Below are 15,062 nucleotides of genomic sequence, written 5' to 3' on the forward strand. Positions count from 1 at the left end.
ATCAGGGGCAACCATCAGGTGTCCTGAGCAGGTGTCCTGTGGAAGTGAAAAATGGACGGGTGCATGTGGGGGGTTCAATGTGCAATAAAAGTCATGTAAAGAAAAAAAAAATCCAAAGAAAGGCTAGATGTAAAGGGACATGGGAGGGGAAATGGCTGGCAGGCGTGTGGCACCAGGGAGTCCTAGAAAATGCAAAGAAATGGTGGAAAAGAATTTCTGGGGGAAAGGGATATGGGATGGGAAAAGCCCAGCAGAGCCTGGCAGCAGTGTGGTGTGGCGGAGTCATGAAAAATCACAAGAAATGCTGGTTGGAAAGGGACACAGGGGTAGGAGTAACCACCACAAAGCTGCAAATGGCATTGCGGGGTGGGGAATGGAGCATGGGAATGGCTGCTGCAGGCAAATAAAAAAAAACAAACATGCAAATTCCTGTGCTTCTGCAGGTTGCCAAAGAAGATATCACCGTTCTAAAACTAACAGACATGGAGAAAGAACAGCTACTTGTGCTGTGTGCCCAAAAGCCTGGAAAATTTGCTAAAATGCTGTGTGGTTCCATGACACCAGATCACTATCTGGTTGCCTGGCATGGGAAGGTGTGCTACTGTGGAAGCCGCAACAAGTCAGGCCTGCCCAAGAACCTTGTGAAAAAAAAATACAAGAGTGCCTGGATGAGGCCTTCGAGGAGATCTCCAAAAAGGAGACACGCTCCACCCAAGAAACATTAGCACGCTGTTCTGAGTGGCACAGAAGCACGGCTAGCAAACCTGCACCTATACACAATCCTATAGCTATACCCACCCCTAACCCACTTCCAGCATGCAGAATAAATACTCACCCAAACCGCTTGCTCCAGGGGGCTCAAGGACTGGCATGGATGTGACTGTTGTGGAGGGTCCCAATGTGGAGGGAAACACTGTGGAGGAGCCTGCCCTGGAGGGGACCAGTTCCAGGTCATTGGTGAAGAGCTCTGGGCTGTCTGGAACAACTTCCTCCGTCCCCTTCTTGTTGCTTCTTTCCTCCTCTCCGTGGCCCTCTTCCTCCAGGCCCCCCTGCTCCTCTGGACTCACCCTGAACTCCATACCAGGGCCTCCACAAGGGTCATAATACAGTCTGGGCTGCATGGTGGGGTCGTTCCCCATAAGCATGTGCTACTGTTGATAGTAGTGGCAGGTCCATGGAGCCACCCCTGACTGCTGGCTGGCTTCCCGGACTTTTTGATAGGCCAGATGGAATTCTTTAACCTTCACCCAGCATTGCATAGAGTCCTGGAAGTAACCTCGAGCAGCCATCTTGCGCACCATCTGATCATAGATGGCCACGTTTCTCTTGGCCGCCCAAAGTCTCTTTGCCACTGATTGGTCTCCCCATACGGCAATGAGATCAAGAATCTCCTGGTGGGTCCAAGCTGGGACTCTCTTGAAAGCCTGAGAAGTGCTAGTCAGATCACTACCCTGACTGCTCATGATTGCAGTACAGAGCTACCGATAATTGGTACCTACGCGGTGCGACCCAATGGACAAAGGGATTTTTTCATAATGGACACCCTTTATATTTGCTGGGCTGGGCTGCTAAATTGCAGTTTAAATTTCAATTTTAATTCAAATTCAATCAAAACTTCGCGGGCTTACTTTGACCTTCCTGTACACCTGACAGCAGTGCACAACGAAGCGGCCATACTTGGAGGGTCATTGCATAGCTTTGTGGGATACATATGGGACACCTCTGGAGGCTAACAAATTTGAATTAAGGATATGGTGCTTCCACACTTGCCTTGATTCGAGATTTTAAATTCAAAATTCATGCTCTACCCATCCCATATTATCGATATTTTGTCATTGGTATCACGGCTCTATAAACTGAGTTAACAGTATTAAGTGTGAAGATAGTCATAGTTTAATATCGAGCTAACGCCTTGAAATTCTAATTTATCTTGTGGTATAGATGCAGCCTGAGAGTGGAGGATGATCTCTAGGCAAGAATTGATCACCAGAACATAGTTCAAATACCATACAGCGTTCCACACTCACACGTCTCTCCAGTTTTCGGCGCTCGTATTCAGAGGCAACTATCTCTTCTGGCTGATTTAAAAAAAAAAAACAATAGAGCAGTAGTCACATTCTGGTCTTTTGGAGGAAGCAAGGAGATCAGACTATTTAGAAGGTTGGACAAGTCCATACCTTTACTCTCCGGGCAGAGACGCGTTGAACCACAGCCCGCACCCTTTCTAGCTCAGCTGAAGTTTCATTGGCTGGGGCCTGGGTGTAGTTATTCTGTAACCGAGGAAAGGAGTTCCTGGTGTTGACCAGGTTTAGTAGCTCTATGCTCAGCTCTTCATTCTTAGTAACCTGAAAAATAAAACAAGAAGGGAACTGTTTAATTTCCTAAGATTTTTCCCTCTCCAACTCCCAGCATGTATTATTCAGCACGCACAGTCAGTTATTTTTATATTCCAAACATTCACATTTTTCCTTCTGGATAGCAGATTTTTTTCTCTCACCTGTCTGAATACGGTGGTGAACTATTTAGTTCTCATGAAAAGGCAGGACTGGTACCATTGACTAGAACAAGCTAGAGAAAGCAAAGGTGTTGCTGTATGATTCTTCTTACATAGCTCTGCCCATGTCCCTCCATCTCTCCTGTAGCATCCAAGCTATTCCAGGTCTGAAGTCTTCACATCGCTCTGCCAGTGCACCTCATATAGAACTTGCAAGACCACCTGCTAATCCTCACCCCTCATTCCCTCAGCTCTGCCAAGCTCCCTCAGTTCTGACCTGCAGTGTCCCTTACTATTCCAGTCCTGGCCCTTTCCTGACCCAGCTGAATGATGTTACTGAAAATGGAAAAATCCTCTAGGATTTAAGCTGATGCAACCCAAGTCATTTAATTTTGATCACTTTTATAGCTAAACTAAAACCTACAGAAGTAGATTAACCCACAGCACCACCTAGCCATTCAAATGCAATACAATGCCAGCAGGAAATGGACATAGTTTGGAAGGACAAACAGCATCTCAACTAGAAAGGCTCTGTCGCAGGGGATCTGGAATGAATATTGAGTGAATTCATGTCTCAGTGGAGGATTAAACAACAAAGCTCTGATGGGATTTGTGACCTGGAACAAATCTTAATAATTTCAACCAACGTGCTGAGTCCTGGTGGATGAGACACTTTGGTCACGTTAGTCATCCATTTCAATAATGGGTGATCAAAAGATAGTACAGTGTGGGCTGAGGCAGTGACGGAGAAGAAAAGAAAGACTGACAATGGATGAGAGATACAGCTGTGAACGCTGCAAGGAACAGACTTCTTGTTCTCCGCCTAAAACGATCTATCTGCATCTCTGTCAGTTTGCTCAGAGAGACTGTTGAGCTCCTGCTATATGTGGACAGCTAACAGAGACACAGAACCATCATTTGCAAAGGGCTAGGCTAAGGGAGTTGCACAACTCCCTGCTGCCTTGAAGAAGCCCACAGCAACCTCAGGTACATCAAGATTAGGGTTGTACTGATTTAAATGGAATATATTGGCAAAGATGTTAACACAGTAACTGTCCAATATTAAACAGTGTTAAAAAAAGGTCTGGATTTGGTATACAGCCTGCTTAGTACCATGGCAAATGAACCATTAAACATTGTTTTAACCTCTTGTCAAAGAAAATAAAATAAAATAAAGGGTTTGAAATGTAAAATATGAAATAAGATTTTCATTGTAACAAAAACCCCCTCCTTTTGCTTCAGGTTGGAAAGCTTTTCAAAGAACACCCGCTCCCCTGGTCTGACACGCTCTTACATAAGAACATAAGAACATAAGAATGGCCATACTGGGTCAGACCAAAGGTCCATCAAGCCCAGCATCCCATCTGCCGACGGTGGCCAATGCCAGGTGCCCCAGAGAAGGAGAACAGAAGACAAGTGATTTATCTCCTGCCATCCATCTCCTGCCCTTGTTATGAAGGCTAGGGCACCATACTTTATCCCTGGCTAATAGCCATTTATGGACCCGACCTGCAAAAATTTATCAAGCTCTTTTTTAAACCCTAATAGAGTCCTGGCCTTCACAGCCTCCTCGGGCAAGGAGTTCCACAGGTTGACTGTGCGCTGTGTGAAGAAAAATTTCCTTTTATTAGTTTTGAACCTACTACCCATCAATTTCATTTGGTGTCCCCTAGTTCTTGTATTATGGGAAAAGGTAAATAATTTTTCTATATTCACTTTCTCCACACCATTCATGATTTTATATACCTCTATCATATCGCCCCTCAATCGCCTCTTTTCCAAACTGAAAAGTCCCAGTCTCTCTAGCCTCTCCCCATATGGGACCCTTTCCAAGCCCCTAATCATCTTAGTCGCCCTTTTCTGAACCTTTTCTAATGCCAATATATCTTTTTTGAGGTGAGGAGACCACATCTGCACGCAGTACTCGAGATGTGGGCGTACCATAGTTTTATATAGGGGAAGTATGATATCTTTTGTCTTATTATCGATCCCTTTTTTAATAATTCCTAACATCCTATTTGCCTTACTAACTGCCGCTGCACACTGCGTGGATGTCTTCAGAGAACTATCCACTATAACTCCAAGATCCCTTTCCTGATCTGTCGTAGCTAAATTTGACCCCATCATGTAGTATGTGTAATTTGGGTTATTTTTTCCAACATGCATTACCTTACACTTACCCACATTAAATTTCATTTGCCATTTTGCTGCCCAATCACTCAGTTTGCTGAGATCTTTTTGTAGTTCTTCACAATCCCTTTTGGTTTTGACTGTCCTGAACAACTTGGTGTCATCTGCAAACTTTGCCACCTCACTGCTTACCTCATTTTCTAGATCATTGATGAACAAGTTGAACAGGATCGGTCCCAGGACTGAGCCCTGGGGAACACCACTAGTTACCCCCCTCCATTGTGAAAATTTACCATTTATTCCAACCCTTTGTTTTCTGTCTTTTAACCAATTCCCGATCCATGAAAGGACCTTTCCTCCTATCCCATGACCACCTAATTTACATAAAAGCCTTTGGTGTGGGACCGTGTCAAAGGCTTTCTGGAAATCTAGGTATATTATGTCCACTGGGTGCCCCTTGTCCGCATGTTTATTAACCCCTTCAAAGAATTCTAATAGATTAGACAGACACGACTTCCCTCTGCAGAAACCATGCTGACTTTTGCCCAACAATTCGTGCTCTTCTATGTGCCTTGCAATTTTACTCTTTACTAGTGTTTCTACTAATTTACCTGGTAATGATGTTAAACTTATCGGTCTATAATTGCCAGGATCTCCTCTAGAGCCTTTTTTAAATATTGGTGTTATATTGGCCGTCTTCCAGTCATTTGGTACCAAAGTGGATTTAAAGGATAGGTTACAAACCACTGTTAATAACTCCGCAATTTCACATTTGAGTTCTTTCAGAACCCTTGGGTGAATGCCATCTGGTCCTGGAGACTTTTATACATTGTATAAAATACAATACAAAATACAATACAATACAATACAAAATAAAATACAGATACATTGTATCTGTGATGGAAATAAATGCACCGTTTGCAAAAAAAAAAAAAAAAAAGGATGTGCTGGAGCAGCCACTGCTGTTGTTACTACACTCCAATCCTGTTCCATCTCAGGTGGTGTTTGGGAATCTGATGATGCTATCACTGAGGTCCCTCTCTTTGATCAGCCTAGATAGCTCTAAGAATTTAAGAATTAGGACAAATAAGGTCTGGAGTCCTAGGAGATGGTGGGACGACAGCCATTATGGTGAAACTTGCTCCAGTAGATCGGGTCTGTTATACAGCCTCTTTCTTCTAGGATGCACAAGGTGTATGATGGCAGGAATAGCTCATCCCTGCCATTGTTTTGTCTACGCAGTAGGCCTAATATCTGACACATCCTTTTTGGTTTACTGATTTCCAAATCCATATTTTATTTTTTAATCAGGCATGATCTCCACACAGTCCTTAAGTTACATCAGGACCTAACGTTTCCCCTAAATTGTGTGGATGCAGCCTAACAAGCCCTGTCCAGGGGCTCAGCACAACCTCACAGAGCACGTCCTCTGCCCACTGGCTCCAGCACACAGTCGCTGGGGAAGGGGGCACCTCCCCCAGGCTACAGCTGCGCTCAGCTAGGGCAGGAGGGGTGCCTCCCCACTCTGTCATGACTGCTCTGTGCTCGAGCCATGGGAGAGGGGATCCTCTCCCAGGCCTGAACTCTCCTCACAACTCAAAACTCCCTGCCCTAATTCCCCCTCCTACCCCAATTCTCTGCCCAAGGACCCCCTCACAAACTCCTGTACCCCCCACACTGCTACACCCTTGCCATAAGCCCCACCCTACCCCCTACATATGTTGGCTCCTGTATCCTCCACCCCCTGCCCTGAGCTTCCCACAGTTCCCAAACCCCTGGCCTACCTCCTGCACCCTACACTATCCCCAGCCCCTGCCTCAAGCTCCCCCCACTCCCACATGCACCCCCACCCCCTGCCCTGAGCTTGTAACACTACATCTCACACTTAAATTTCTTACAGTAACTGTTACATTACAACTTCCCCCCCTCAACCCTTTGCCCTGACTTCACCTGAAAGGCGTGTTGCAATAGGATAGTACCTGTCAGAAATTTAAGTTACTTCCACCCTTGCCTGTTCTTAGGATTCTCTAGAAGGCTAACCAGATGGGAAACAAGCTTCTGTTAAGGCTTAGACCTGGTCTATACGAGGAGATTAAGTCAAATTTAAGGGTCTAAATTTGATTTTATAAACTATCCATGTAAACCCCAGTGCTCGAGAGGTGCCTCTGATGAAGCGGGTCTTTGCCCATGTTAGTCTATAAGGTGTCACAGGACTTCTTGTTCTCAGAAGTCAGTTTCAAGGGACTCTATGATTGACTTTTGTAATGTGACTTCCCCATGAAGTAAATCAAGAAGTCAAATTTGCAATGCCAAAACTATACAAGTAGAGATGGAAGAGTTACTGGAATCAATTTTATTAGCCTTCAAGGTGTCCCACAATGCCCCTGAGGTGTCATTTCCAGTCATCACTCCTCCCCCGCTGCTCTCCAGGTGAGCTGGAAGTAGGTGACAGGAAGTGGTGGTCATCAGCCCAGGAATTTTGGCCAGATTTTCGTTCCTCTCTGGCCAGCAAGGCAAGCAGATGTGTGAATCACATCTGTGTAGCAAACCTTGTAGTCAAGAGTTCCCTGGATCTCAAAAGGCAGCATGGAGCCCTCTGGAGATCTTGAACTTCATTTCAGTGTGTGTGGGGAGGGGGTGGAGCGGGGGAGGAGTTATTTTCATTCAGCTCAAATCCAGCAAAAGCAATGCTGATATTTATGCAAAAATTTCACGAGACATGACCAAGGTCCCAACAGGAACACTCAGCAGTGCTGTGTGATGATCAAGGAGCTGAGGCAGAACTACTGGAAATGCAAGACAGATAATGGTTGATCTGGGGCATCTGCCCAGAAATGCCAATACTACGATGAGCTTCACACTATTCTGTGTTTGTGGGAACTACGTTGAAGTGTGTCCTGACGAGGCATGGGTAGATGACAGGGGGGTCCATTCCACCCTAGATTTAGACCCTGAAAGCCAGGAGCTATTTATTGAGCTGCAGCCAGTGGGGTCGGTTGCTGATAATTTCTTGCCAGGATCTCTGCCTCAGCCCACCCGACAGGCATGAAACTCCCCCCCGCCCACTTGCAAATGTCATGAAGAGTACAACAGGTCCCAAGACAAGGGCAGTGTTTTCTTCATTGAGGTCAAAGCGGGTCAGAATGCACCTAAACCTGGCTTTTAAATGGCCAAGTCACATTCTACAATCATTCAGCACCTGTTCAGCCTGTAGTTAAAGAGCTCCTTACTGGAGTCCAGGGTGCCTGTGTAGGGCTTCATGAGCCAAGGGAACAAGGGGTAAGCAGGGTCACCCAAAATCACTATGGGCTTTCCATACCCTCAATGTTAATTTTCTGGTCTGGGAAGAAAGTATCACTCTGGAACCTTCTAAACAGACCAGAATTCCTAAAGATTCCAACATCATGCATCCTTCCCGACCAACCCATGTTAATGTTGGTGAAATGACCTTTGTGAGCCACCAATGCCTGCAACACCATACAGAAGTACTCCTTGCGGTCAACAGAGTCTAAGGTCTGAAAACATCAACTCGACATGCAGCAGCAGTCAAAAAAGTTAACAAAATGTTGGGAATCATTAAGAAAGGATCAGAGAGAGAGCCATGTTAATCTTTATCTTCAAAAAGAACAAGAAGTCCTGGGGCACCCTATAGACTACCAGATATTTTGGAGCATAAGCTTGCATCTGACGAAGCGGGTCTTTGCCCACGAAAGCTTGATTAAGAAGGGAAGAGATAATAAGAAAGAAAATGTCATATCACCTTTATATAAAGCCATGGTAAGTCCACATCTGGAATACTGTGTGCAAATGTGGTCACCCCATCTCAAAAAAGATATATTGGAATTGGAAAAGGTTCAGAAAAGGGCAACAAAAATAATTAAGAGTATGCAATGTCTGCCGTATGAGGAGAGATTAATGAGACTGGGACTTTTTAGCTTGGAAAAAAGATGATTAAGGTCGGATATGATAGAGGTATATAAGATCATGACTGGTGCGGAGAAAATGAACAAGGAAATGTTATTTACTCCTCACAACACAAGAACTAGGGGGTCACCAAATGAAATTAATAGGCAGCAGGTTTAAAACAAACAATAGAAAATATTTTTTCACACAATGCACAGTGAACCTGTGGAACTCCTTGCCAGAAGATGTTGTGAAGGCCAAGACTATAGCAGAGTTTGAAAAAAGAGCTAGATAAACTCATGGAGGGTGGGTCCGTCAATGGCTATTAGCCAGAATGGACATGGAGGGTATTCCTAGTCTCTTTCCCAGAGTCTGGAAATGGGTGACAAGGAATTGATCACTTGATGATTACCTGTTCTGTGCATTCCCTCTGGGGCACCTTGCTTTGGCTACTGTCGGAAGACAGTATACTGGGCTTGATGTACCTATTGTCTGATCCGATATGGCTGTTATTGTGTTCTTATCACAATTATGCTTTCATTGTATCATAATATCACTATAAAGATTATGGGGTGCAGTGTCTCAGAGCCAACTGATACTTACCTACCTTTGTAAAGTGCTCTTAGATCATGTATTATTACAATAATCACAGACAACTGGAAGAGGCCTCAAGAGGTCATTGAGTCCAGTCCCCTGCCTTCACAGCAGGACCAAGCACCATCTAAGACCATCCCTGACAGATGTCTATCTAACTGGCTCTTAAATATCTCCAGTGAGGGAGATTCTGATGGAGATTCCACAACCACCCTAGGCAATTTATTCCAGTGTTTAACCACCCTGACAGTTAGGAAGTTTTTCCTAATGTCCAACCTAAATCTCCCTTGCTGCAGTTTAAACCCATTGCTTCTTGTCCTATTCTGAGAGGCCAAGAAGAACAATTTTTCTCCCTCCACTTTGTAACACTCTTTTAGGTACTTGTAAACCACTATCATGTCCCCTCTCAGCCTTCTCTTTTCTAAACTAAACAAGCCCAGTTTTCACTCTTCTCTCATAGCTCATGTTCTCTAGACCTTTAATCCTTCTTGTTGCTCTTCTCTGAACCTTCACCAGTTTCTCCACAACTTTCTTGAAATGTGGTGCCTGGAACTGGACACAATACTCCAATTGAGGCCTAATCAGTGCAGAGTAGTGTGGAAGAATGACTTCTCATGTCTTGCTCACAACACTCCTGTTAATGCATCCCAGAATCGTGTTTGCTTTTTTTGTAGCAGCATCATATTGTTGACTCGTATTTAGCTTGTGGTCCATCATGACTCCTAGATCCCTTTCTGCAATACTCCTTGTTAGACAGTTGCTTCCCATTCTGTATGCGTGAGACTGACTGTTCATTCTTAAGTAGAGTGCTTTGCATTTGTCCTTATTAAACTTTAGCCTATTTACCTCAGACTATTTCTCCAGTTTGTCCAGATCATTTTCAATTATGACCACACTCTCCAAAGCAGTTGCAACCCCGCCCAGCTTGGTATCATCTGTGAATTTAGTAAGTGTATTCTCTATGCTAATACCTAAATCATTGCTTAAGATGTTGAACTGGTCCCAAAACAGACATCTGTGGAACCCCACTTGTTATGCCCTTCCAGCTTGATTGTTAACCATTAATAACTACTTTACCATTACTATACCACTAAAATTATCATTTAAATTTTAAAGGTGCACTATCAACTTGAAAACCTCATTTCCACTATAAAATTGCATAGTTCCCATTGGTAAAAGAAACAATTAGGATTACTAAAATAAAGTATCCAAAAATCCCTCTCCATTTGTTTTCTATGTTTAATCTGACAATATTTTATGTGTAGTTAGTTTCACTCTTTTGTTCATGGTCACTACTTCTGGTTCATGCACTAGTAAACAACACTGATCTCTGAGGCTCTCACACCCATGCTCTCTCCAAGGATTTTCTCCATCAACAGCAAGGTAGAAAATGACGAACCAACAGGTAAGCATGCACACAGAAGAGGAGGAGGACAGCATCAGTGTGAGCACAGTTTGCATGACACAGAAAATTCAGCAGGGTTAGCAGGTTTCACTAACCTCCTGTTCATGTGCTTTGCCCAAGGCCAGATAATTGCTTTTCAGACTGATGTATTCGTCAGCCAACTCCTTGTGATTGGTCTCCACAGTGTGCAGGTGTTCCTGTAAGGCATCACGATCTGCAGTGACCTTGTGATCATGGAGCTCCAGCTCCAGAACACGGTTCTCCAGGGTCAGGACCTAGAGTGCACAGGAGGCACAATCAGACCTTGCAATGGGAATTGCGGGCTGAGGGGAAGCAGTGTAATATTGTTAGTTTTTCACTTGGCGAAACAAGTTCTCATTAGGCTCAGCACGTAAGTGACATAAGTTTGGGAGTGCATTTCAGTGCTCATGCAAGCGAAGGGAGAATAAAAACTCTAGCAAGAGTCACAGACAAACTTGGTAATTAAGTGCACACCAAAGATTCTAGATTCTAGGCCTGGCATCAGTGTATCTGACACAGAAGGAGTATGAAGAGCAGTAGATGGGGCTAATGCATGCAGAACTGTAACATAGTATGATAGTGCCACATACCATATTTTTCAGTTCAAAGTTCTCTGCCTCATATTGCTCTCTCCTTTTGTTAGCCTCAATCTGCAGATCAATGAGGTCCTTAGAAAGCTGTGAGAGAGACAAATGAGACAGCACTGTAATCTCAGGTACATAATCAACCACAGGAAATTCCAATCTCCTGAAATTAGGGCCTGGAGGACCTAAGCGGAGTCGCAGGGACAATGAAAGGTAAGAGTTCTTTTAAGAGTTACTTCTGAAATCAGAAATTTTCCATGGTAGAGTCTGTTCAAGGAACTCTAACTCCCCCTTTGTTGCAAAGGTAGTATAGGCCTGTTCCAGTTTGCCAGAGTAATGCCAAACTAGTCAACCTGACAAGGGTTTCTGCAAAGAGAGGAGGCCTCGTATTTATATTTCCAGTCTATGGGTCAAGCCCTACAGTCTTTATTCAGTCTCTATTCAGATAAACATCCCACTGAAGACAATGGGAGTTCTTCCTAAGCAGCAACTGAATCAAGCAGGTGAGCCTCCGTGAAGTTCAGGGACCAACACTGAGGCCAACACTTGGTTGCCAGTGTTACTGATCATGCCAGCAGGTCTAGACCAAAACTGTAAGCACAAAAATAGAGATCTGCAAGCAGACATGCCTCTTGTGATCTGAGAATCATCTTATTATGGAAGCATTAACCATGGCTCCATAGGTAAAGCTGAGAAGAGTTTGCACCTTAATCTTAAAATATGCTGACTGAGACACATCAGCTGAGATTAAAGAGGACGAGTATAAAAAGCAAGTAAAAACTATTAGATGTCTCAGCCTTTTCCAGAAAGAAGTGGTGTGGAATAGTGGCTGGAAGCTGACATAGTGTACCAGTTCTAGCCTCCCCAGTAGAAGTAACTAGTATCCCTAGGTGTTAGGGAGTACACATGTCTTTATAGACCTTCAGGTTGTCATGTAACACACCAACAGACCTGTCTGCAGGTCTAGAGGCCTTAAGGAGCAGCCTGCAAGCCTCAGAGAATAAGAGTGCAAACTTCCATTTCTGTGACACAACCCAGTTCCCATCCCTGTGTTACAGGGTTTACAGCCTTGAACCCCAAAAATATAAACATGAGATAGTGATATCTCCTGACACCTGCATTTAGACATGGGAACAAGAGAGACCAGTAATTAGGATGACCTTGGCTTGAGCCGTGAGAACGTTAAAAGTGGCGTTGAGCCAGTACGCACACACCCAGTGAACAGCTAAAGGATCTGAGGTCCTGCCCCAGCTGAGTTTCAACCAGGGACTCAGCTTCAGGAGTGCCCTGGACATTCTCCCCCACGCTGGAGCAACATCTGCTGCGGCCCTGATATGAGGCACTTTGGGACCAGAAATCCCCGCGGCCAAAAGGGACATAAGCATTCCTAATAGCCTCTTGTCCAGATATATATATACGCATATTCCTGTAGCACTTCATTTATCGTGTGTACCATGTGAATTAATTGCAGTCATGTGGAGTAGATAAGCTTAATAAAAACCTATTATCCCTAATCACCTCTTTATTGAAGTGAGTTCCATAAATCCTGTCTGGCCTTAGCCTTGTGAACTGACACAGGGAGACTCTCTTTACATTTCCCAAGGATGCTACATATCCATATATTTCTGGGCCCAGAGTAGAGTTCAACAGCTCAGGTATTTCCAGGTCTCAAACTGCACAGATTACCTTAAATTTCTCCTCCTCACTGCAGACCAATCTGGATGACAAGTCTGTTTTGGAACCAGCCATCTTTCCCATCTTCTCCTGTAGTTCTCCAAGCTTTCTGTACAGTTTTTCATTTCTATCCTGCAGCTGCACCTGGGTACACAGAACAACTCTAGTGACTCCCTATGCTGAGCAGAGAATCTCTTCTTCCTGGTAAACAGCACTGCACGGGGAGATGGGTTGGGGGAAGGGAAGAACAAACAGCCTACATGGTGAGAAAAAACAGCTTTCTGCACAGAGTAGCACTAACAGATTGGAAGGGGGTTGTGTTAGCCAATGGTCGGGTAAGATACCACCTATGCCCTTATTTTCATCTGAGTCTTTAACTGCTAGGACAGACAGCTCCTTCGCAGCGGGCAGCCCGGGCAGGCTGACGGATGCCGCAAGGTCCTAACACCTGAGTCTTTAACTGCTAGGACAGGAAAAGTCCCTTTGCAGCGGGCAGCCAGGACAGACTGACGGGTGCCCCAACGGTTGCACTGAGAGCTTCCCACACCCAAGTCTTTAACTGCTAGGACAAGACCTTCGCAGTGGGCAGCCAGGGGTGGCTTATGGGTGCCCCAGAGAGTCTGTCCCATGGAGGCGGCAAGACTCAGCACTCAGTTCTCAGTGCTTTCTTACCAACGACCAGGATAATTGCAGCTGAAAAGCAGCTGGGTTCTTTGTTTTGTGTTCAGCTTGCACAGTAACAGGGAGAGTCAGGTTACAGCTTAACCAGTTACTCACTTATTGACTAAGGAGACTCAACTCTTTTGTGTGTGTGTGTGTGTGTGTGTGTGTGTATACATACATACATACACACACACACACTTTGTTGCAAACTTACAAGATTTATACTTTGTTACAACAATTACAAGGTTTACACTTTGTTCTTTAGTTGTCAATAGCTAGCATGTAACAATTCATAGATCTATTTTTGAATGTGCACAAAGAAAACAAAAGGAAAGCAATACACATCACAGGTCTTATTCTCACCCCTGTATTACCAATGTGGTGTGGCCAGCGTTTCACTCAATCCCTCAGGAAGAAGCAACAAATAACAAGGACTTTGGGAGGCAACGACCCTCCTGACTGGCAGGTAGAGGTAATTGGTGCTCAATTAGAGGGTCTGCCAGGCCCTTCTTTATAGCCATTGGGTCACATATGCTTCTTCCTTATCTAAAAGGGTGCCAACTGAATTAACTCATCTTAAGACACTGGTTCTCACAGGGCTGGTTCACACCTGTGAGGTGGAGATAATTTAGGACATTCTTTCTTTATGGGCCAGAGATTTTTCCTCCGCTTGGGACGTTTGTGTAGGCGAATCAACTGATGGTAATTAACCAAGGGCAGTCCGAGGCCTGGCTGTTTATTAGCCCATTGTCTTTTGCTCTGGAGCTTCAAGACTGTGGCTGAGATAAGCACATCTGCGCTCTCGGGCATTCCAGGGCTGAACTGTTTCTTTCTAACCCTTTGGTGCTCTGAAGCACCCAGGAGAGACAAGATGGAGTAGAGAAAAGGGCGGGGGTTCTGTCTGGCTACAGGTTGTCAGTTTCCATTTTCATCTTGCAATTAGGATCAAGTTTTCAAAATGCCTGACAGTGTGCAGGAAAGGCACTGAAGACAAATTTGCATTTCATACTTACATTTTCATTGGTGAGGCACAGTACCTGTTCTTGGAGAGTGCTTATGCTCTCACTCTCAGTATCCATGTGTTCATTCAGTCAGTGCTGAAGGGCCAGGATCTTTGCCTGATACAGGACACAATGACCGAGGAGCAAAGAAAGAACCAGAGGTGAGACCCTAGTGACAAAAATGCTTTATCTGCCAACAGCTTTTTCCTCTGCAGATAACACAAACATGGTTGCTATCAACTCAGGTTGCTAGAGGGTGTGGTTTTTTGCTTTTGTTTCTAACCAGGGGAGCAAATTAATACATACTGTACATCTGCTCCTAGGAACTGCCAAAAAGGAAGCAACTAATGAGATGACCAGTCTGCTATCTTGACTGCTCCCATGACATATACCAGAGGTTTCAAAGGAAATCTCTGCAGGTCTCCTCTTTACCGCATCATGGACTCAGTAAATATCTCACCTGTATCTTTCCCTTATTCTTGGTCATATTTTGTCTTAGCATATGTCTACCAAAAATACCAATCTGTAAAAATTGAAACCATTTTGGGAATATGTCCAAAATTTTCTTTTTGGAAAAAAATTGAAAAAAAGTT

General features: G+C 44.4%; 1 protein-coding gene across 2 annotated transcripts in view; it reads right to left on the minus strand.

Annotated features, from left to right (window-relative positions):
* Positions 1 to 15,062, minus strand: part of CCDC78 (coiled-coil domain containing 78) — a 102,341-nt gene that overhangs the window by 27,869 nt on the left and 59,410 nt on the right. The window contains exons 2-7 of one of the 2 annotated variants that reach the window (XM_075011286.1): positions 14,506 to 14,586; positions 12,818 to 12,949; positions 11,138 to 11,224; positions 10,622 to 10,801; positions 2,178 to 2,345; positions 2,028 to 2,078 (exon numbers count right to left, since the gene is read on the minus strand). In XM_075011286.1, the coding sequence (XP_074867387.1) occupies positions 2,028 to 2,078; positions 2,178 to 2,345; positions 10,622 to 10,801; positions 11,138 to 11,224; positions 12,818 to 12,949; positions 14,506 to 14,547 (660 nt within the window). In that variant the 5' untranslated portion in view covers positions 14,548 to 14,586. Of the gene's footprint in view, positions 1 to 2,027; positions 2,079 to 2,177; positions 2,346 to 10,621; positions 10,802 to 11,137; positions 11,225 to 12,817; positions 12,950 to 14,481; positions 14,587 to 15,062 lie in introns of both variants that reach the window. The other variant, XM_075011285.1, reaches the window with a different exon arrangement.

The sequence above is a fragment of the Carettochelys insculpta genome, chromosome 16 (assembly GCF_033958435.1).
Source record: "Carettochelys insculpta isolate YL-2023 chromosome 16, ASM3395843v1, whole genome shotgun sequence".
Lineage (NCBI taxonomy): Eukaryota > Metazoa > Chordata > Testudines > Carettochelyidae > Carettochelys > Carettochelys insculpta.